At 48.3% G+C, this 21,496-nt stretch overlaps 1 protein-coding gene across 4 annotated transcripts in view; it reads left to right on the top strand.

The window, feature by feature from the left end:
- ULK1 (unc-51 like autophagy activating kinase 1) overlaps positions 1-20,764 on the top strand; it is a 126,018-nt gene extending 105,254 nt beyond the window's left edge. For all 4 annotated transcript variants that reach the window (XM_043530038.1, XM_043530036.1, XM_043530037.1 and 1 more), the window contains 12 exons: positions 34-185; positions 1,508-1,591; positions 2,298-2,560; positions 3,412-3,596; positions 4,621-4,736; positions 5,357-5,500; positions 7,509-7,696; positions 10,522-10,700; positions 10,897-11,015; positions 13,818-13,975; positions 15,040-15,175; positions 17,759-20,764. In XM_043530038.1, the coding sequence (XP_043385973.1) occupies positions 34-185; positions 1,508-1,591; positions 2,298-2,560; positions 3,412-3,596; positions 4,621-4,736; positions 5,357-5,500; positions 7,509-7,696; positions 10,522-10,700; positions 10,897-11,015; positions 13,818-13,975; positions 15,040-15,175; positions 17,759-17,814 (1,780 nt within the window). In that variant the 3' untranslated portion in view covers positions 17,815-20,764. The remainder of the gene's footprint in view (positions 1-33; positions 186-1,507; positions 1,592-2,297; positions 2,561-3,411; positions 3,597-4,620; positions 4,737-5,356; positions 5,501-7,508; positions 7,697-10,521; positions 10,701-10,896; positions 11,016-13,817; positions 13,976-15,039; positions 15,176-17,758) is intronic.
- Positions 20,765-21,496: the final 732 nt, after the last annotated feature.

Below are 21,496 nucleotides of genomic sequence, written 5' to 3'. Positions count from 1 at the left end.
AATAACCTGTGCATTTTTGCTGTTTCCAATAAGGTCTGGCACAGTCCGAAGATCAAGCAGTACAAGCCCTCTTGGGTTTGCTAAAATCGGTGCTTCCCCTCCTTTCTCTGGAGAGCATGGAGCTGTGCCATCCCCCAGACGGTTCTCCTTCGGCGGTGCTAAGCCTTACACACCATCCCCGCAAGGTAAGGTGCCAGCCAGGTAAGGGCACTCCATTTCACTAGAAAAAAGGAAGATGGCCTAATGGTTACAGTACGGGTTGGGATTGCTGGGTTGTATCCCTGGTCCTGGCGCTGATTTGCCTGACAAGTGTGTGTACCTCAATTTTCCCATCTGTAATATGCGGATAATAATACCCATCTGCTGCATGAGACATGAGGTTTGCTTAGTGCTTGGGGAAACACCTTGCAGTCCTCTGGTGAAAGGCTCCATGCAAATCAGAATGTTCATGTTACATTTGAAAGCAAGGCAAACGAGTTCAGAATGAAAGGCTTCAGCTGCTTCCTGGGGCCCTGCCCATCAGCCTTTTCCATGGTGAAGTAACCAGTGGATCTTCGCTCAGGGCCTGCTGATGAAAGAAACCGATGTTTCTGAGCCCTTGTTTGGTCTGTTGTCCTGCAGCAGCCTTGTCCCGAACGAGGGGCAAGGGCAGAGAAATGCAAGAAAGAAGGGCCAGATTTTCAAAAGAATTCATCAGCACCCAGCAGCTCCCATTGCTGTCTGGGGAGGGCGAGGGTGGATTCCCCCTTGTTCTCAAAGGGACCTGCTGGCTTTTGAGCTCTTCAGAAAATCTGGCCCCAGTTGTGTGTCTTGGGAATCCAGAATCATTTCCAGTGCTGATTTCAGTTAAAATGAATTTTACCTCAGAGAGTTGGGTCCGCATCCCAATCATTTTACATTCAGTCTTATCAGGGTTTGGTGTCGTTACTGATTAACAAACAGGGGGTGACATTCTGGTCTCACTCAAATCAATGGCAAAACTCTCGCTGACTTCAGTGGGGCCAGTATTTTGGCAAGGTCAGTGGAATCCCCCGGGGTAGCCTTCTCGGTATCAGACAATCTGACCCAGACGCTACAGGACAATTCAAGGGCAGGGCATTTGAGGATAAGATTAGCCCTGTTCTGCATGTGTTGTGCTATGGAGAACTAGGTAAAGGGACGGACTTGGATTTTACTAGATCCTTTACATCTCTGAAGTCTCCAATCCCATGTTTACAGGACTCAGATAGGTGGGGAGCCAATGTTTTTCCTATTTGATTTCTCTAATTAGACCCCAGTCTGTTATGATGAGCTTCTGATCAGGCTTCCTAAAGCTCTCAAACTCCTTTCTCTGGAGCTTTTCAGTCCTTTATTCCTACACTGAGGGAGGAGAAGGGGAGAGGTAGCTGTCTAAGTGCTTCTTGCTCTCAGATGGGTCTGCGGTGAAACTTATTTATCTAAAGTGGTTGTGGCATCGTCTGGGAAAACCTAATACTGTATAAACCTTTTGATTGTGTCCCCCTTAAAGTTGGAACAATTCCAGAGCAGCCTGGCCAGACTGTTTTCTTCTCCCCACCTGGAGCAGAAATGAGAAGCAGGATCCCCATGCCTGGTATGTCCATATTGTGTTTATCTTCCTCTTCTCTTTCTGCCTGCCTCACATGAATAAGGGGCTGGACACATCAGAAATTTGCTCTCCAAAGGGCCTTGGGTACAGTATTGTCCTTCTCTGATGCTTGGCTCAGACAGGAAAAGCTTTGTGATGAGAAGAGAATCCTTACCCATTGGCTCCTCCCCCGCCGCTTCCCAGCTGTCCTTATACCACAGGGCCATGAAATTAACATGTTTTAATGGTGCTTGTGGATTGCACATGATAGAAACTCTGGCTTGTGTCTTAGAAGTTACTGGTTTGTGCGGTGTGGAATCCCAGTGGAAGTCCTGATTCCTCCTCCTCCTCCCTACCCCCATGTTCTCCTAAGCCCTCCTTGCTAATTGCTGGGCCAGACAGCTCTGACAATGTGCAGGGTCCTAGCAGATGAACTCGAGCAATGATGCCCCCTCATTTCATGAGCCCCTGGAGTTTATGCACCCACAGGTCAAAGCCTAAATCAGGCCTGGAAGTTTGGTGGCATGTTGCTGAGAACAGAGTCTGGACTTGACCATGTATTGAAGGATTTGATCTGTAGGTGCCAAGGACAAACATGCCTCCTCTGCTTTTTTAAGGCTTCCCTGTAGGTCCTGAGAGCAAACCAGCTCCCATTGTTAGAACCGGAGAATGACTGTGTGTGTGTGGGGTGGGGGGTGTTCGGATTCTCTAGGTGCCTCAGTGCCTGACCACTCTTCCCGAGGGATGGGCTGCCGGCTTCACAGCGCTCCCAACCTGTCAGACTTGCATTCCTGCAGGCAGAAGATTACCAAGCAGCATTCTGATCCTCTAGTTGCTCACTTTGGCCACGCACCGGTCAGTCAGCCCCTGCAGGTTCATGGCTTGCAGCCCTGCCGACAGCTGAGGTCCTCACCAAAGCTGTCTGAATTCATGCAGAGAAGTCCCTTGCCAACTATCTTGGGCTCCCCTACAAAGGTATTCTGTGGACTGTGTCTTACAGCTCAGTCTGGTGGGTTATTCTGGAGTAACTAACTGTGTTTAGATAAAACTGGTTCGGATTTGCCGTGGCTTGTTAGTTGTTCCTCAAGGGCTATTTAGTGATCTGTGTGCAATGAGTCAATGCTCCTATTCCTAGTGGACAGATCTCGCTTGGCATCAGCATCTGAGCAGTGAGTTCAAGGGTCTGAGAGGACCCTGCAAATGAGCTGCCCTATCCCTGCAGATTAGGACTGAGGCATAGCAGTGGGCTTCTGTGTGGGGCTGAGTTCCACAGTGCGGCTCGACTTGTAACACAAGGTTTTGCCCTGCAGGCATCCTGAGGGTGGTAGCAGTAGAGATGGGATCCCTGATTTCTGCCTGTGAAGCGGATGCTATGGTTACCTTTGGTCTCCACTTATATCCGAGAGCTCACAGAGTTTAAGGCGAGAAGGGACCACCAGATCCTCCAGGCTGCCCTCCTGTCTATCATAGGCCACTACACGTCACCAATGTGCTCAGCCCAAGAAGTTGGATTAGGCTAGAGCATTTCAGTCCTCAGGAGACTACTTTGGTCCTGAGCCAAAGGCAGAGAACAGGAGAGGTCGAATTGCCCCCAGTGTCCGAGGCCCCTGCAGTGGAAGGAACTGAGTCAGTCAGGCACAGCTCTGAAGCGGCACTTAAAATTCAAAAATGTGTGAGAGAGCTGCCTTTCCTCTGGGGTGCGGGGAGGGCCGAGATGGTTTCAGTCACGGTTTTGTGTAGACAGCTTCATTTAGAAAAACCCAAACCAGCTCGATGAGAATATTTACAAATAACTCAGCGAGAAACCCCAACTCTCTCCTTTCTAGGCTATGTCCCCTTTTGAGTTCCCCAAAACCCCCAGCTCCCAGAACCTGCTCACGCTCTTGGCCCAGCAGGGAGTCATGATGACCCCGACACGGAACAAGACTCTGCCAGACCTGAAGGAGATGGGGCACTTCCATTGCCAACAGGCTGGCCTGGGCTTGAGGCCTGTGGAAGAGATTAAGGGCAGGTGAGATATCCGCGCGTTCTGTCATAAAGTACGTCATATTGTGCACACTCGTGGCTACAGTGCGTTTTACAGTCATCAGCTAATATTCACAATACGCCTGTGTTGCAGGCTCATACTACCCTGACTTCTATAGGCTTCGCAGGCAGAGGCAGACCATGACCTAAATTAGTGATTTTGGGCATCCTAATTTTTGGCTGTATAATTTTGGCTGTATTTTGGCTTCAATCGGTGATGAAGACCCACTCTCTGCAAATCAGGCTCCTTTAAGGTGTTTCAGGTTGGGTGCCCCAAAACTGAAGCAACCACAATCACCAGGCACTCCTGAAAATTTAGACCAGGGAGAGCTGTGAATGGCCCACCCAGCAAATTGGTGGTAGAGCTGGGATTAGGACCCCAGCCCTTCACCCAGCTGGGATCCAGGCTCAGTCAGTTAGACCAGACTACCATCAGTTGCACGAACACACCGATTGCTCCATTTGGAAATGGTTCCTGCAGTGTCCTACCATGGAGGCCATTTCAGGGCCTAACCCTACTGTGCTGTCATTAGTCTTCTCTAATTATCCTCCTGAAGCAGCCTGGCATTTGTGGTGCGAGCTCAGCTCTCTCCTGGGTTCATCCTGAATAGCCCCATATCGAGTGGTGCAGTTCTGCCTGTCTATCGGGGGGAGGCGGCAGGGTTTGTTGCAGAGGAAGGAGTGAGGTCTTAAGGAAACCGTTTCTGTGGCAGAGCTCCATTGGTGAATGCTGAGGGAAGGAGAGATCCACGAAAGGAAGGTGTTGATGCAGGTAGCTGTGCTGCTCACCGTTCCCTGTTCCAGCAGGAGATGCCCCTACGGTTCTGATATAGCGGAGTAAAGAGCCTCACAGGCCAACAGCTGCTTCAGCGTTAAGCCCTTTGCCGTGCAATGTGCAGAACGGGCAGGGAGGCAGAATGGTGCAGATCAGGGAGTGGAAGTTCACTGAAACCTCAGCCCCTCCTGAAACTGTCTTTGTCTTCCTGCTTCACCTTTAATTTTCTCTCTAGATCTCTGAGCACCGGCCGCCTCACTGACCTGCTTCTCAAGGCTGCCTTTGGGGCTCAGATCTCAGAAGCTGGCAGCAACGACAGCCTGAACAATGAGAAGCCAATGGAGATCACAGGTATGAGGGGAGGCCATGCGGCCTTGCCCGGTTCTTGCTTTCCAGGGCTTTGTGTGAATGGGAGGTCTCTGGTCTCCTAGCCTGGGAGCAGGAACTGACTGCTGTATCTGAAATGGGGATAATGCTTCTTCCTTTGTAAAGCACTTGGAGACCTAGGGATGAAAAGCGCTGTGGAAGAGCTGAGTATCCTTATTACTTATTATCTCTGAGGTCTTTTTTATGATGGATATTTTAACGGGGACAATTGAATAAGCATCGGATGCTTTTCAAAGTGCAGCTCAAACGTGCCTTCACCCTCACCGTGTCCCTTTGAGGTAGGGGGACATATGATCTCCATTTCCCAACTGGGAAGTAGCGTGTGGAAGGGGTCCTCCTCTGAAGAGCTGCAGGAGTCGGCAATCTAGTTGGCAGTGAGGCCACGTAACACCGCCGGTGCTCCTTGGTTGCGCCCTGTTTGTATGCAAGCCTGTGTCATTTCCTTTGTCAGCGGGATGCTTGGAAAGGAAGCAGTGGAATCTGAAAAGAACGGGTGGGAACAGCTTGAGGTTGTGGGGAGAGGAATCCTGTCCTCTGAGTAATAATCCTGGTAAAAGCTGCTCCTTTTCACTCTTCCTCTGTAGCTCCGCCTGCTGCTTATGGAGGAAACCTATACTGTGGGGCTAGAGCTGGGGGCTCTGTGAGCCCTTCCCCAGTGATCTTCACGGTTGGATCCCCTCCAAGTGGGACAACACCACCACAAACCACTAGGACCAGGATGTTTTCAGGTAATGGCCCTGCCCTTCTGCTGTGATGGGTCTGTCTGGAAGATGGTGGCCACAGGCCTTCATGCCACAGACTTTGCTTTCTGTTGTCGGAGCACTGGCAGCTCTGAAAGGTTTAGCAGAATGCATTTGTTCCTGGCCTGAACGCCATTGAGATTATAACCCTGGCAAATACTAAAACAAGTTATCACTGAAAGCTCTTTCCGTTGCTTCGAGGATGACTGTGGATGATCAAGAGAGATGCAAATATTTGTTACTTTATTTCTCTCTCTACGTCAGGAATAGCCCTTTTTTAGTACTTTCCTATCAGAACAAGTGTCCGTGTCAGTCAGTTCACCCCCTCTAAATAATGCTGTTCAATAGGAAATGACTGTGTGCTTAATAGTTAACTTGGGGAACTGCTATGCTCACCATTATAACTCTGCATTGCTCAGTCAAGATGTAGAGTTTAATTAAAGGACTGGCTTTGACACCTGATTAAGGAGACCATGCTGAGAGTCCTCTTTCTTTCTCCCTCAGTCCCTGTCCTAAATGTGGGCTTTTTGGCATTGAGCAGAAAATCCCTAGGATAGCATGAAAATTGATTATAGAGACCAGAGGGTATGAAGATGAATCATTCCCTAACCTGCTGACAGCGTCCTGTACGTCATACGTAGGCTCCATTCTCTTCAGAGTCCTCTGGAAAAGATGCTGAGCCACCCCTAAGCATTTCCAGTGCAAGCCGTGCAGTGTATATTATGACAAGTTCGCTAAATGTTGCAACTGGATAAGAGCTGAGCTTGAACAGCTGTGACTGGTCCTTACTACCCCTATTCCATTAACTACTTCATGTTTTCTAGTTCATGTACAGAAATGGGATAGCAGGCTGTCATTGGGAGGGAGGGGGCTCGGAGGCAGTGTGACGTAAGCTGAAGCTGTACACGGCCTCAACACATGACAAGTTTGGAGTGACCATAAATAGGGTCATTAGACAAGTATAACAACAGAGCAATTGTACAGGCCGGATTAAAGCTTCTGAAAACGGTGGCCTGCAGATTCGGGGACACCCTAAACCTGAGATTCCTACAGCTTTGCCTGTTCCATTCGTCTCTCCTCAAAGAACTGGAAATACTCAGACCTTCTTTGCGGGTCCCTGAAAGCTTTGAGGTGTAGTTCTCAAGCAAGGTGGCCTTAAGGGAAAGAAAGCCGCATACAACTCTGTACATGAGTAACTCAGCAGCAAATTATGTGGCTGAGCCTTTTGAAGACTGTATAAAGCAGCAGATGGAATCCAGAGGGGAAAGGCTGTGTCTTTTCCAACTGCGATGTTCAGTGACCGTAGGGAATCCCATCTTAGCAGAATTTGCATAGCTGGATTGGATAGATACGCATTACAGCCAGGATTGGAATCCTCTGTGTCTCAAAGAGAATGTTCCCCATCGACAACATATGCTGCAATGCGGGTGATGGTGAATATATTTAATTCTGTTGTTATAACTGCGTGACTTTGGAGAGTCCTTTTGCTATTGATAAATCTTATAGTAAACAATGTGTCTGTGGTGCTCTCTGGGCTTGAGTATGATTGGCCCAAGGGGACGTGGATGGTGGTGGTCTAGTTGATGGGACACTGGACTAGGACTCAAGAGACCTGGGTTCAGTTTCTGGCCCAGCCACAGTGTGGAACCTTGGACAGCTTAATCTGTTCTGTACCTCACTTCCCCATCTGTAAAATGGGGGAGGAGAACAGTTCCACCCAAATAAACCGGGAGCCCGGGTAGTGACATGCTGTTGTCCATAGGGTCATAACTACTAGAGATGGCAAATAACGGGCTCCAAGCTTGTGGCATACACAGTTACGTTGCATGGGATCTACTGCTTTCTTTGTTAGGCATCTAATCAAGAAACCCAATACTCCACTTCCTAGCAGGGTGTCTGTGATGGAGGGGATTGTACGTCGTCTAAGCAATGGCTGTGCTGCAGTTCTGCCTGGTATTAATGTCTAAGTCATTGCCATGTGTACTTTTCTTCTCAGTGGGTTCTTCAAGTTCTCTGAGTTCAGGAGGCTCATTCAGTGGCAGACACTTGCTAGTGGGAGCTGGTGGGGATGCCATGGAAGCTCTGTCTAGTCTCCGGTACACTCTTGTGGATCCCATTGCGGCTAATCTGGAAGGGGCAGTTACATTTGAGGCACCAGAACTGCCTGAGGAGACGCTCATGGAGGTGGGTACATCCTATGAACTGAAAACAGAAAAGGAGGGATGGAGGGGTGAATCACCAAAAGCAAGTCCAAAAAGCTAAAATATTGAATATTTGCAGCTGATGGGGTCAGACCCTCTGCAAGGGAGCAAGCCAGTTTACACCAGATCTGGCCCATAAAGTTCAATAAGTAAAAAATGCTTTCAGCATATTGGTCCTGCTTGTCTGGGAGGGAACAAAGTTACTGAGCTTTTTAGTCCTTGTGGCTGGTTACTGGTGTGACGGAGGGTATAATTTTGCCATTTCTAAAGCTGAAATTGAAGGTTGGAAACCGCACTCAATATTGCATGTTCTTCTTTGACTGAAAATCAGCTGGTTGTGAAGAAAGTCTGGGTTGTTTCTTTTTAAAAGGAAAAAAAACCAAAAAGTGCTCCTGATGTCTAGCCAGAATGCAGCCAGCAAGCTATTTAATATCTCCCACTACTATCTTCTGCATGCACTGGGGATTCCGTTAGCATTACAATCTCCAATGAAAGGACCTAAAAGAAAATAAACTTGAGGTTTGTGTTGATAGCAGGGGAGAGAGAGAGAGACTCTGAACCAACAAAATAGGCTGTTGAATCTTTGTCAAGTTGAAAGGCAGCCAGACACCCCCTTTTCCCCAAAGTGAATGGAGCGGGAAGCATAGCAAATGCTCCCTCTGCCCAAGTGCATTTGAGATGTAAGTCAGGTTATCCATTTGCAGGGGGGAGAGAGGGGAAGAACTAAGGCATGGTTTCATCTTTATTCATAATCTTACGGTAGCTCATGTAGGACTATGGAAGGTTCTTTACAACCAAGCCTCGAGTCCAATATCAAAAAATCATCCTCGGGATACATGCAGAGACCTGTGCATGTTGGTTTAAGAATTAAGGTTTGATTGTTCCTTTTAAAAAAAATTTTTTTACAAAATCAGGTTAGGGAAATGAGACTTAATTTGTCAGGTATGCACTGAGTTGGTTTCATCTGCTAAGGTTTCTGCAGAGCCATGGGGCTGAGATTTTAACGTGGATGTGATCCATGTTGTGTGGGGGTTAACTAAATTTCCTGCCACCTTAAGAGCCCCAGAAGCATGGGAATGTGGCAGCCACACCTGCTCTGTAGGCCTGAACAGAATCTTCCGAAGGAAATGTCAGCTTGATCTTGTTAATGCTGTGCAGTTCTGCTTCAGATGTCTGCAGTGAGTCATTCTGGTTTGGTCCTCATTTCTGCTGAACGCAGGCTTTAATAATCCATTCACATGTTGCAAAACCTTCCTGGCACCCAGCTTTTTTGGCTTATTTGTAACCCCTTTTGGGCCCTGCGGATCTGTCCGGAATGCCAACCTGACAAATTTTCCACCCAGATGCTTTCTGCTGACGTTTTTACAGCACGCTGAAATGTTGGCATTTTGAAACCTGTTATTTATCTCAGGTTTAGTTGTAAAAAGTAAGTAACTTTTTTCTTTGAAAAAGTTCCTTTAGGGGAAAACACAACAAATTCAGGACTGTGTTTAAAAGTTTGATGTGCAGTGCTAAAACAAAGTACATATTGGGGACTGGGGCAGGAGAGGTTCTGAGTGATTACTGATGGCAGGACTGGAAAGTACCATAGGCTCTTTATGGGTAGAGAGAAAGGAAGGTCCACTGAGTAGGGTGCTAACCTGGCAGTTGGGAGACTCGGGTTCAATTCCTGTTCCATCATATGTGACCTTGGGCAAGTCACTTAATCTCTCTGTGCCACAGTTCCCCATCTGTAAAACTGAGATAATACTAATTCCCTATTTCACAGGGGTATTGTGAGGGTAAAGATACTAGAGTTTTTGCGATGCGATGGAGGCCATGTACATATGAAACCCATGAACCAAGAAGCTGAACTGATGAATGAATGAAGAAACCTATATAATTGGTTGCTCAATGTGAGGGATGTATTTCTCCCATAACTCCTAGAGTAAAGGGCATTAACCTGCCGCTTTGAGAGAAGGACTGACCCACTGTATGAATAGAGAGCCAAGGTGGGTGAGGTAATGTCTTTTATAGCCCCCCTTCCCCCCTAATGTCTCTCTAATATCCTGGGATCCACACAGCTATGACACGACACTGCATGCATCCATTGAATGCATGGTAGACCCGCTAGCTCTTCCGATCATTATGATAGAAAATACCAAAAAGGGAGTTCCACAAGAAGTTCCAGCGATAAGTTCTAACAGGTTTTATAGTCAGCTCAAAGGGCCAATAGTTACTGTAGGTCCTATGAGTAGTTAGCCTTCAGGCTATACTGGGTGGGCTTTATTCAGTAAAACTCTGCACGAAATGGGGAAGTGCCCCTTTGAGCTGAGCCCATTGCTGTGGAGTTTCTTCCCCCTATTAAGTGAAGGTGCCTCGTAGCTCAAGGTGCTGGATTGAGAGCCAAGAGGCCAAAGGCCACGGTTCACCCGTAGAACAGATGCTCAGGTAGCTGCGGGACAAGCTTGCCCACCATGCCCTGTCAGCGTGCCTCACTCCTGACCTGAAACAGGAAGCAACTCTGGAGAAGTTGGTTCCGTGACAGGGCCAACTCAGCTTCTGTGGGGAGCTGCTTGTAAACTGGTGGCCTGAAGCTGTGCTCTGTTAATCTGTGAAGGAGGAGGATTGGTGTCTGGGCTTGGGTCCGAGTCCGGGGATTTCATGCCCAGACACAGTAACAACTCCTTGTTAGAATTACATCCTCAGCTTCTGCTTTCATAACCCAGGGATGAGTCCTCCGTGCGCTGGCACTGTTGCCAATGTGCCCTGCCTCCCTCACATGCTGCATCCCGCACGTAACCTCTGTGTTGGTGTTTCCTTCTCCAGCAAGAGCACACGGACACCCTGCGCAGCTTGCGCTTCATGCTTGCCTTCGTCCACTACGTGATGGAAATCGCCACCGTCAAAGGGAGCACCAGCGAGATGAGCAGCTCGGTGGCCTCCGAGTACCAGCTTCAGGAGAGTGTGGTGGCTGACCAGATCAGCCTTCTCAGCAGGGAATGGAGGTAAGGCCCGGGGAGAAGCCAGTACACCTTGGTCTGTTCCGAAAACCGCCCTAGCTGCTGTGCATTGCTTCTCTCTGCCATGTGCCTGCTGTGTGCATTTGGAAAGCACTCTGGGACACTTTTATTGTAGAGGTCGTGTATAAATACACCGACCAGCCCATTGATCTGCTTGCACTGAAATGTGCTTCCTTTGCAGCTATGCAGAGCAGCTGGTACTGTATCTGAAAGTAGCAGAGCTGCTGTCCTCGGGCCTGCAGACAGCCATAGAACAGATCAAGGCAGGCAAGCTGTGCCTCTCCTCCACTGTCAAACAAGGTAAGGGCCCCTGAGCGCAAGTACAAGGGATGCCTCTGGAATGCTGGAGCTGTGGAAAGGAGCTTGGAATGAGGCTGCTGTACCCCCAAAGGCCACCCACCCCGCACTGCATTGCCCTGAGACTTCAGCAGTAAGAGCAGAGTGAGAAGCAGAGTGCTGAGTTCATCCTGCTAGCTAGTGCTGACCCTCTCTATTGTATACTGAGTGCCCTGGATGAACACAGTGCAGGCTGTCTGGGATCATTTGCGTGGATAACCAGTTGCCTCCTCTTCGGAGCTCCTGGAGGAGCAGCTTTTACACATGCGTGCACACGCATGCCCCTTCCCCCATCCACATATATGAGCCATCGCCACTGAACTCGGCTAGTGGCCTCACACTCAATAGTGAGCGCCACTGATGCATGTAGTCAGCCTTCCTCACACTCCTCTGCCCCTCTCCACCCACCTGTGCTGGCAGTTTCCTTACACGCTGCCACCCTCTGCCAGCGCGCACACGCACCCCCACTCTGTGCCAGCAGCTTGCCTTGTCTCTCCCCGACCTTCTCCCAAGTATTACGTTCTGTTTGCAAAGTTATCCGCCCTCTGCCCGGTGGCGTGGAAGAGGAGCACATCAACCTCCTGGCATTGCTGGCCTCCTCAGGGATGCTTTTCATACACTTCCAAGGACCTGCTCCTCGCGTGACATTCAGTTTATGCAGAAACCCAGGTTCTTGCTTGTACCACTGTATGAATCCTCACGGCCAGTTAGAAAGAAAGCATCTGATCTGAATATCTCAGCATGTCTCTAAACACAGGTGCTTAATTATACATAACGGGGGTGCAACTTAATTAGTTGCTGTGTATATTCGTAATGTGTGCTTACTTGGCAAGTTGAGTCATTTCTTGGCAGTCGTGACTTTCAAGTGAAAGAAACAAAAAAACAGGAAGTAACAATACCCAATGGCAACGCAGGAAGCCATTTGTTTATCAGCCTGTTATGGCCTTCCATTGGTTCTGACATGTTATGCGTCTCTGTCATCGCACAAGGTGGCCACTATTCAGTACACAGCTAGTGGCTGGGTTTTTGTCTTAGCACTGGGACGCTACTGGGGGAGCCTTTCAAAGGCACCAAGGGCAATTAGACACCCATCTCCCGCTGGCTGCCATCTAACTGTGCTTTGTGCCTTTGAAAATCACCTCTCTGCATTAGGGGGAGTGGTGTCAATAACTGCACACCCTCTCTTTCTGCAGTGCCCAGTGCGGGGGCTTAGCTACACAATTTCCACGCATGTCAATGGAAAGTCATGACGCTACGTCTCCTCCTTGCCACTGAGAAAACCTTCTCCTGTTCAGTGGCTGAAAGGTTAGCCTCTGCAGAGCAGTTTGCCCGCAGAGGCCGTAACGCTCAGCTCTCCCCGCTCAGTGACTCTAGCTGCACTGTGTTTTGTTCAGGCATGAGGCAGTGGCTAAAGGAAATACTGCACCAGTAAATCCCGGTGGCTGGAATTTTACTCCACTCCGTGGGTTTTCTGTAACTGACTCTAACTTCCCCATTGAAAGAGAAGGTGGCAGAGGCTGAAACTTTCCAAGTCCCAAATCCGCTGTACGTTACTGTACACTGGCTGGTGCCACTCAATTTACCCACCGGGCTCTCTAAGAACCGAGGATGAGCTTCTGAGACTAGTCTCCGAACTCTGAAGTAGAGCATATTCAGGGAGAACGGGAATGAGTTTGCAGAAGCTGTGGCCAGCCAAAACTACGGCTGTCCTTGTAGCCTGAATAACAAATTGTTCTGAGCATTTATAGAGAAGTCTGAACCTCTTTTCCCAGATGCTTGTTGCGTACCTTGCGGATTGTAGCCTCTAGATCTACAGCTGCGCTTTCACCAAAATGCATTGGGAATTAGGCAAGCTATTCCATTCTTCCTTCTCTCCCCATGAAGCACTGCTTAGAATTCAAGGGTCTCAAAAGTAAATGAGGAAGTGAGAGCAGTTTGAAAGGCACTGACGGTACTCTGTGATGAACGCTCCCTTTTTAACATGTAAAGTTGAATGCGTTAGGGGGAGACCTTCAAAGGCACCAAGTCCCATTAGCTCTGCAGGTTAGACCTGTGTGCCTTCGAAAAATCTCCTGGTTCAGTAGTGTATCCGAGCTATTAAAAGTGTCTCAGTCTCTTGCTTTGTTGAACACCCTTTTGGATTGTTGTTGCTGGCCACGTACAGTAACGTTTACATAAATTCTTCTTGCTCTTCTCCATCACGCAGTCCTGGAGCCTTAAAATCCTAGCTGCCCTGCAGGAAGGGAGGTCAGGTGTCCTCGTACGTTCACCTGGCAGGGCAGCAAAGTGCTGCTCAGCAAATAATTGGTCTGTCCCTGCTCCGCTCCATTGCTTCGCCCACTCTTGGCATTGTAGGCTCCATCAGCTACCATAGGTGAGGCAAGTTGGCATCACGCCGCCAGCCATCGGATCAGAGAGGCTCCGTTTCTGGAGTGTTTGCTGTTCCCAGTGGCGTGTGAGGCAAAGTGCACACACTGAATTGCCTAAACCTTGTTTCAGCTAAAAGAAACAAAACTAGATCTGGTGGCAGGGGAAGTAGAAGCATCTGTGGGTATCTCCATATCCAAGCCTTAAAGCTACTGCACAAGGCTAAGTCAAAGCCCATGATAGTGACGGGTATGTCACAGTCTGTATGCTACTGAACGGCTGAAGCTTTGCCTTAAACAAAGCACCTTTGAGACACTCCTCCAAGGTCTGGAGCGTGGGGAGTAGGTGAAAGAGGCAAAGCAGGAAGATGAGACGAACATTTTGTTTCTTTTGCTCTAGTTGTGAAGAAGCTGAACGAACTTTATAAATCCAGCGTGTCAGCCTGCCACTCTCTGAACATGAGACTCCAGAGATTCTTCTTGGATAAACAGAAGCTCATGGATCGGATCAACAGCATCACAGCAGAGAAGCTCATTTTCAGCTACGCCGTGCAGATGGTAAAGATCTCGCAGCCCTGTAGGAGCAGTGTCCTCCAGCATGCATCGTGGCTTAGCATGATTGGTCACAGCCCACATACAGGGTGCGGGCAGGTTGTTTTCATGCCTCGCTCGTTGCACGTTGGAGGGCTGGGAAGGGACGTACGTAGCGCTGGGTGAATAATGGATTTTTCAGTTGCTGGCAATTCAGAAAAATCTGACAAATGTTTCATTTTGGGGTAAACCAAAAACAAATGTTTAGCGAATTGAAAAGTCAGAAAACATTTAGAGTTGAGTTGACTGAAACATTTCGGTTGACCCTGACTTGAAATTCTTCTTTTTGATCTGGGACATTTTAACAAAAGCAAAGGAGGACTAGGCACAGAGTGGAGATGGTGCCCTGCTTTTAGCCCAGTGATGAGGACACTCGCCTGGGATGTGGGAATACCGAGGATCAATTCCCCTCTCTGCCTGATGTGGAGAAGGGATCTGAACTTGCATCTCCCCCATTCCAGGGGGAGTATCCAAGCCACTGGGCTATGGGGTATTCTGAGGCAGGCATCTCTCTCTCTCCTGGTGAAGCTGTTCCACTTTTTATAAAAAACATGAAATAGTTCTTGCAGCAGGAACTTGAATGTGGGTCTCCCACATCCTAGGTGGGTGCTGTAACCACGGGACTATAGAGTCATTTTTACTCTTCTTTCGCTGGCCCAGTGACTGTTCATTGTGGATCTGAATTGCCACCGTGGACTGTGCTGTCCCCACCATTTCCTCCTCCTCCTTTTCCGGCCGTTTTGTAGCTCCGGCCCGAAATGTGTTGGTAACGTTGAAACAAAACGTTTCCTTTCGATGCCATCGAGCCATTTCGATTTTTCAGTCCCCTCGAAACTATTTGGCAAACTCTGCACAAATTCGTGGATGGTTTTGGATTGACCGAAACGGCGTTTTAGGGTGAATAAACAATTATTAAATGGCGCCCGGCTCTCGGTGGGCGTGCTGCTGAGCGTGGCTTGACGGTGCAGCCTCTGTGGCAGTACTGCCCCTGTACCTGCTGCATGAAATAACTGGGCGGGGTTTGCACACAGGTGCAGTCTGCAGCCCTGGACGAGATGTTCCATCACAGGGAGGACTGCGCACAGAGGTACCAGAAGGCTCTGCTGCTGATGGAGGGTCTCTTGAACATCATAACGGAGCAGGGGGACATCGAGAACATCAAGAAATGTGAGCAGCTGGGCACTGAGTTTCTTACTAGAGCCTCGAGTATTTTTCCATCTGTGGATCCAGGGTCTGTCTCCAGGGTTCCTTCCACCAGGGCCAAGTTCTTATGGATGCACCAAAAATGTCTTTGTTTGGAATAACTCCTTCAGTGCTCAGCTACCTGCCTCCTGCTTACAGAGCGGCAGGACGCTGCCGTAAGGACCTGCTCCGGCAGAGAGATTGCTAGGGCTGTAACGCAGCCTTGTGCTGTGTGAAGGAGCTGGCTCAGGGCAGTGGGTTTGGCAGAAGTGAAGGTGTGGGTTCGGTTCCCAGCTGGGACTGTTAGTCTGGTCACTCGGGAAAGCAAAGCGGCTGTCGCTGTTGCGGGAAGGGCACTGCATGACGCAATCAGGGCTGCGGCGGCTCTTCCGAATGCACGTCTAAGGGTACGTCCCCCCTGCAGGCAGAGGTGTGATTGCAGCTCATGTAGGTTATACCCAAGCTCGCTTTGATCACGCTAGCGCCGCTAAAAGCAGCAGTAATGACCCATGCTGCGATCAGACCTCCGGCTGCAGTGTAGACAGACCCTGTGTCAGCTTGCGACCTTTACCGAATCCTCCCTCCCCTCCGTTAACCACAGAGCCCAAAATGGCTGAGACCGTGGCAGGCAGGTTTTGTTCCTCAGCAGTCGATGCAGAAACCTGAACTCCTACCTCCTTGTGACCCCTCCTGAGGCTCCTCCCCCCCGTCTCTTTGTACCCTTCAGAGAACAAACCAGCCCTCTTTTAGTTTTCCCACCCCAAGACAAACAGATCCCTCCCAGTTAGCACCCGTCCTCTGTCCTTGCGAGCGGACACTCTGTCCCGCTGCTCCGACCCCGTGCTGTCACGAGTGTTGGGTGTCATTCTGAGAGCACTGAGCTAGCGTGGACCCAGAGCCCGTGCTCTCTGCCCTTGGTCAGCAAGGCTCAGGTACAGAACCTGCCTGCGCACACTAGGGCAGCGGGGAAAGTCTAATTAGCATCATGTCAAAAAGCAGGAGAGTGGGTTAAATGCAACTCTGGCTGAGCTAAATCTGGCGATGTAACTGCAATGGCAAAACCATTATCGCTGTCTAGCTGGCTGGTTTCCCGGCGGGGGAATTACACAGCCACCAACTACACTCTTCCCCTGGAGGCACAAAAATTGCCAGTTAGATTGCACCTGTTCCTCAGCAGGGGCGGGGCCGTTGTCCTAATCCGCACCTAGGTGTTCAGTGACGCTGGGTACCTTATGAAAGAAGAGAATTCCAGCCCGCAATCAGTTAAATAATACAGTATGTATAATACTTATTAATAAGTCAGTTAAATAATACCAGGAATGATCAAACTTTAACAGCTGATCTGAAGTGTTAATAAAGGCGGGGGCGGGGGGACGGGACTGCTGCTTTCACAGTGCCTGGTAGGCACTGACTGGATTATTAAGGAATGCTGTGTCGTTTCGATTGCAGACGCTTCTCATCGGTCTCAGGCGTGTCTCTTATTGAGAGAGAGAGCTCGCTGGCTAATCCACCTGAAAGACACCTCTCCCCAGCGGAGATCTAGTCACTGGCTTTTTAACTGAGGCTTTGTCTACGCTACGTCAGTGACAGAGGCACAGCTGCACCGATGCCGCTGCGCCGCTGTCGTGCTTCTGACCAAGGCGCTCTCAACCGATGGGAGAGGCGGTCGCTAAAGCTGTCGGCGGGAGGTGCTCTCCCGCCGACGTAACCCTGTCGACTTTGGATGGCGTAAGTTACGTTGCTCAGGGGAGTGGACTATTCGCACCCCTGAGCAATGTATGTTACACCGAAGTAATTTGTGAGGTAGACGTAGTCCCAGAAAGCTTGTCTCTCTCTCTCACCAACAAAAATAGGTCCAATAAAAAATATTACCTCACCCACCTTGTCTCTCTCAAATCCTGGGACCAACACAGCTATAACAACGCGGCATACGGTCTTTAACCCAGTTCATTTCACAGCTTCCTGAATGAGACAATCTCTCTTGTGTGTCTCTTGTTATAGTGCGACAGGCTGTATTGTAGATCCCAGTGTACATCCCAGCTACACACACCTACTGGTATTAATTATTTACATCAGGAATTCAGAATCTTGAGCCTGAAGCTTTAGGAATTAATCCCACATAACTTTGAACTTCCTGCCTCCGTAAGAATCTGATCAGACCCTGATTTCTTTGTGTCCCAGACTGGCAAATATTATTGAGATCTTGAGCCATCTTCACAACTGGCGTAAACCACTTCCTTGGTTTAAATAGCTACAACCCCACTGATTTTAGAGGCGAATTAGGGCCCTTTCTTGCTGAGAACTGGAAGTCCCAATGAGGAACAGTGTCCAAAGTACTGTTCTCTGACGTCTCTTAACGATTCCCACTTCTCATGCTCCTCTATGCATGAGGACGTTTTGAGTCAGGTACTCAGCTGGTGTAAATGGATGTAACTCCATTGACTTAACAGAGCTGCATCCATTAACATCGGCTGAGGAGCTGATCCTGTATGTCTCCTGCTTATTTTGTTAGCTTTAGTATTGCTGGAGGGCAAGAGACTGATTTCCTGTGTCCTTTCTCTCTGACAGGTAAGATGTGTATCGAACGCCGGTTGTCGGCTCTGTTATCGGGGATCTGTGCGTGATTTTAAAAGTGCTGCTTGCCACGAATCTCACGCCAGCCAATCGCCTTCAGTTTCCGATCACCTGCTGCAGTGGTGGAGAAGGAGCCTGGCTGTGGGAAACCTGCAAGACAAACTGCTTGATCTTATTTGTAGTCGTCAGGAAGGTTTTCCGCAGTAGGGACTTGGATTCTCTTTTGGGGGACCTATGACAGCAGCGATTGCAAGCACTTCCCCACCGTATAGACTGGGGGAAGACGTAGGAGAGATGCAGGGTTTTTCCCTCTCTTGGTGGAGGGGGCAAAGGATAGAATTCCCTTCCTCCCACTTCAACTTCAAAGGACAAGGCTGCTGCCTTGCCCTCCTGCTCAGAGCTGGAGTATTTTAGTGCTGCATCCATTGCTGGCAGTGGATGTGCTGAAACCGTTAGCAGGAACTTTCAGGTGGACTGTTCAGTGAATTGAGAAGGGTCGAATTCAAGGCCAGTTGCATACTTTCCCCGTCCCCGCTGATAGCCAAGCACTCAGGAACTTGCTGTTGACCTGCAGCTGCTCCTTTCCCCTGCCCCATCTCCATTCTCGCCCTTCTTGTATATGTCATGCCACGGAGCACTTCCTGTGTGGGGGAGAGGAGTACCGTGGGGAAGCTGGATCTCTTTTCCTGGAGCGTTGCTGAAGACAGCTGCAACCTTCCGAAAGACTTCCTGAGCAATGCTGGAACAGCATTGCCACTGAGGAGGCTCCCTTGTACCAAGCGTGAGGAGGCAGGTCACGTCCCTACCTGGACGGGGAGCAACAAAGGACAAGAAAGTTGTGTATATATATTTAAAAACAACTCTAGCGTTACAAGAAGCCCCGATGGTTTTTCCCCCATTGGGGTCAGTATCCTAAACCCTTGACTGCACAGCTTGGCCCATCAGTACATATCCACGCCCATGCTGTCCTACGTTCAGCTGTTGGTTAGATAACCCTTTCCCCCCACTGCCCCCCAAAAACACTAACTTTGTGAATCAAAGAAGCACTTTACACACTATGGGAACTTTGACAAGTTGCCTTTGCATCACACGGTGACCCCGGAACTTCACGGCTGCTGGGAATGCTGTTCTTTTGTTCCTCATTGTTCTATTGCACTACGTTTGTGTGTCTATATTAATACATATTCCTCAAGGCGAATATGTATCGATATATCGAGTGTGTGTCACTGTATGTATTTAACTGTACTGTATCTTGTGCATGTGCAGCAAACGGCAGCCCCCGGTCCATGTGCTGTTCCCCTCCGTGCCAGGCAAAGCTGACTTGAAATCCTGCAGTACCAAGAGGTTTTTTTTATTTAAATGTTCTTTTTAAGGACCGTCCGTACAAAGCTCCATGGTTTTTAAGAGCTCAAGAACAGACATTGAGATCTTACATATTTACAACCGAAAATGCGTTTTTTATTGTTTTGCTGCTTAATTTTTATAAAACCAACCAACCAGCCCTTTTAGTGTTCAGTTACCTTCAGCATTTCTTTTTCAGAGACTGTGTAGCCAGACCAGGCCTGTGGGTGTGGGCGGTGAAGACTTGTTGAGGCTTGGATGCTGCGAGTGTGTGTGTGTGTGTGTGGGGCGGGAAACTGGCTGCCTGTGTGTGTGTGTTTTAATTTATCAGAGTCATGGCAGTATTTTCTTAGCGCTGAGTGGAAAAAGTAACCTCCGTGGGCAAAATGCGAACCTGGGGCTTAGCTTTTGGGATCCAATAACATTTTGCACATGGTGGTTAAATCTTCATTACTTCTCTCTCTCTCTCTGCCACTGTAATTTTTTGCACGTTTTTGTATGACGCTCTTTGGACAAAATATTATGCAAGGAACAACTCTGACGTGTGAACCAGCTTCATCTGTGGCAAGATGGACGCTTCTGGTGGCAGAACACAAAAGCAAAGAAACCCCCGCCCCTCTCTAGGGGAGTTTGATTACATAATGTGTCGCTTCAGTATCGGGCCTTCATTGCTTCGTTCATTCACAGCTTGCTGTTGCTGTGGCTCCGTGTGCCTATGCCTAAAATGAAAACAAACCTGCGGTTGGAGATGTTAAGCAAGAAGCAGACCGCTTCGGAAAGGGCCGCCACCGGTCCTGCAATAGGCAATGCTACAATACGTTGCAATACGTTAACCTGGATGCAGCGTGGAAACAGCAAGCCCAGAACAAACTTCCCAGCAGACACCTGCTTTTCACACTGAATGCCATGGATACCCCCCCAAACTTAATAGCTTATTGCCAAGTATTAGTCAGTTGCATCCCAGGATTTGTGTTTATGCCACAGGAGTACCGATCCGTGGACATGGCAAGCTCAGCACTAACCTTCCAGCTGTACTTAATTACTTGAATGTATCAATTTTTGTCCACATTCAACGTATATAAATATATATTGCTCCAAAAAAAAGTGGTTTACAGATCTTCAACCAATATATAAATAAATATATATATGTGTGTGTGTGTGTACATATTATATATATTTTCTCAATACTTGAAACTTAGCCACTGTGCTTGGATTTAAAACATAAACAAACAACGAGAGAAAGACAAAACAAAGAAGACAGATGATTTCTTTTGCCATCACTTTGGTGACTTTATTTGTTATCTAAATGCATGTAGCGTGAAACCAACTTTTTTTGGGGTAAAAATAGTATTTATTGCTTTGTAGACAATAAGGAATGCAAAAAAGAAGAAAATTTGAAGTTGCTAGTGTAGTCTATTCACTATCGTTATGGGTTTGTTACTTGTTGCAGCGTTTGTACGTAGTGTCTTAACTAGATTTCAAGAAACCTCAATCTAATAACATGTATCTTCAGGTTTGTGAGAAAGTGTATGATGATCTTCTTTATAAGGTAATGCTTGATTGTCAACTTTTTTTTTTAATTTGTGTTTTGTGTGACTTTTTTTTGGCTTTAAATTGTAAAACACTGATTTAAGAAAATAAAACTGATTTGAAATTGTCCGTGATTGCGTCTCCATTCTCCAGTGTCACTTAGTTGGTAGCATTAACGCTAATGATACCTCGCTGTTGTTGAACGCTTCTCATCAGTAGAACTCAAAGTGGAGCTCAGTATCAGTTTACAGCTGAGGAATCCCTGTGATAAGCAGATAACTAGATCCCACCAGTCCTGCAAGCACTTAAGCCTGGGCTTAAATTTATGTATATGAGTAGTCCTGGTGGACTAAAGCTTCCCCCCATGCTTAAGTATTTTCAGCATTGGGGTGCTGGAGCGATTTGCTGCACTGTCAGGCTAACATTACATGTCGTGGTTTAGAGACCTGAGGGCAGGTTAGAAGCACATCAGGTGATGTCCCAAATACTAGGGTTGTGTGTAGTGTTTTACGTTCTGAACGTTTTTGTAAGAAATGTGTTTTTTGGTAGTTTAAAAAACTTCTATTTTATTGATATGGTAACAAATTCCCTTGATCTACCAGCTTTTCTAATCCAAGTGTCTGCCTTAGGCTGGGGGTTTTGTTGTTGTTTTGCGGGGGGTAGAGGAAATTTCAGCCAAAAAGTTTCCGCCGTTTCCGAGAAAAATTCATTGTCTTGCCAATATTAAAACCAACTCTGGCGACCTTTCCTTTGAGAAGCTCTAGTGCCCCCATCCTTTGGAGCAGGGTCTTGAAATTTGGCAGGGGGTAGCCTTTGTGCCAGGGATGTGCCTCTTGCCTTTCCCATGAAAATCTGCCCACA

The sequence above is a fragment of the Chelonia mydas genome, chromosome 15 (assembly GCF_015237465.2).
Source record: "Chelonia mydas isolate rCheMyd1 chromosome 15, rCheMyd1.pri.v2, whole genome shotgun sequence".
NCBI classification, from domain to species: Eukaryota; Metazoa; Chordata; order Testudines; family Cheloniidae; genus Chelonia; species Chelonia mydas.
The sequence above is the reverse complement of the archived record's forward strand: the minus strand, read 5'-3'. Positions and strand labels throughout refer to the sequence as shown.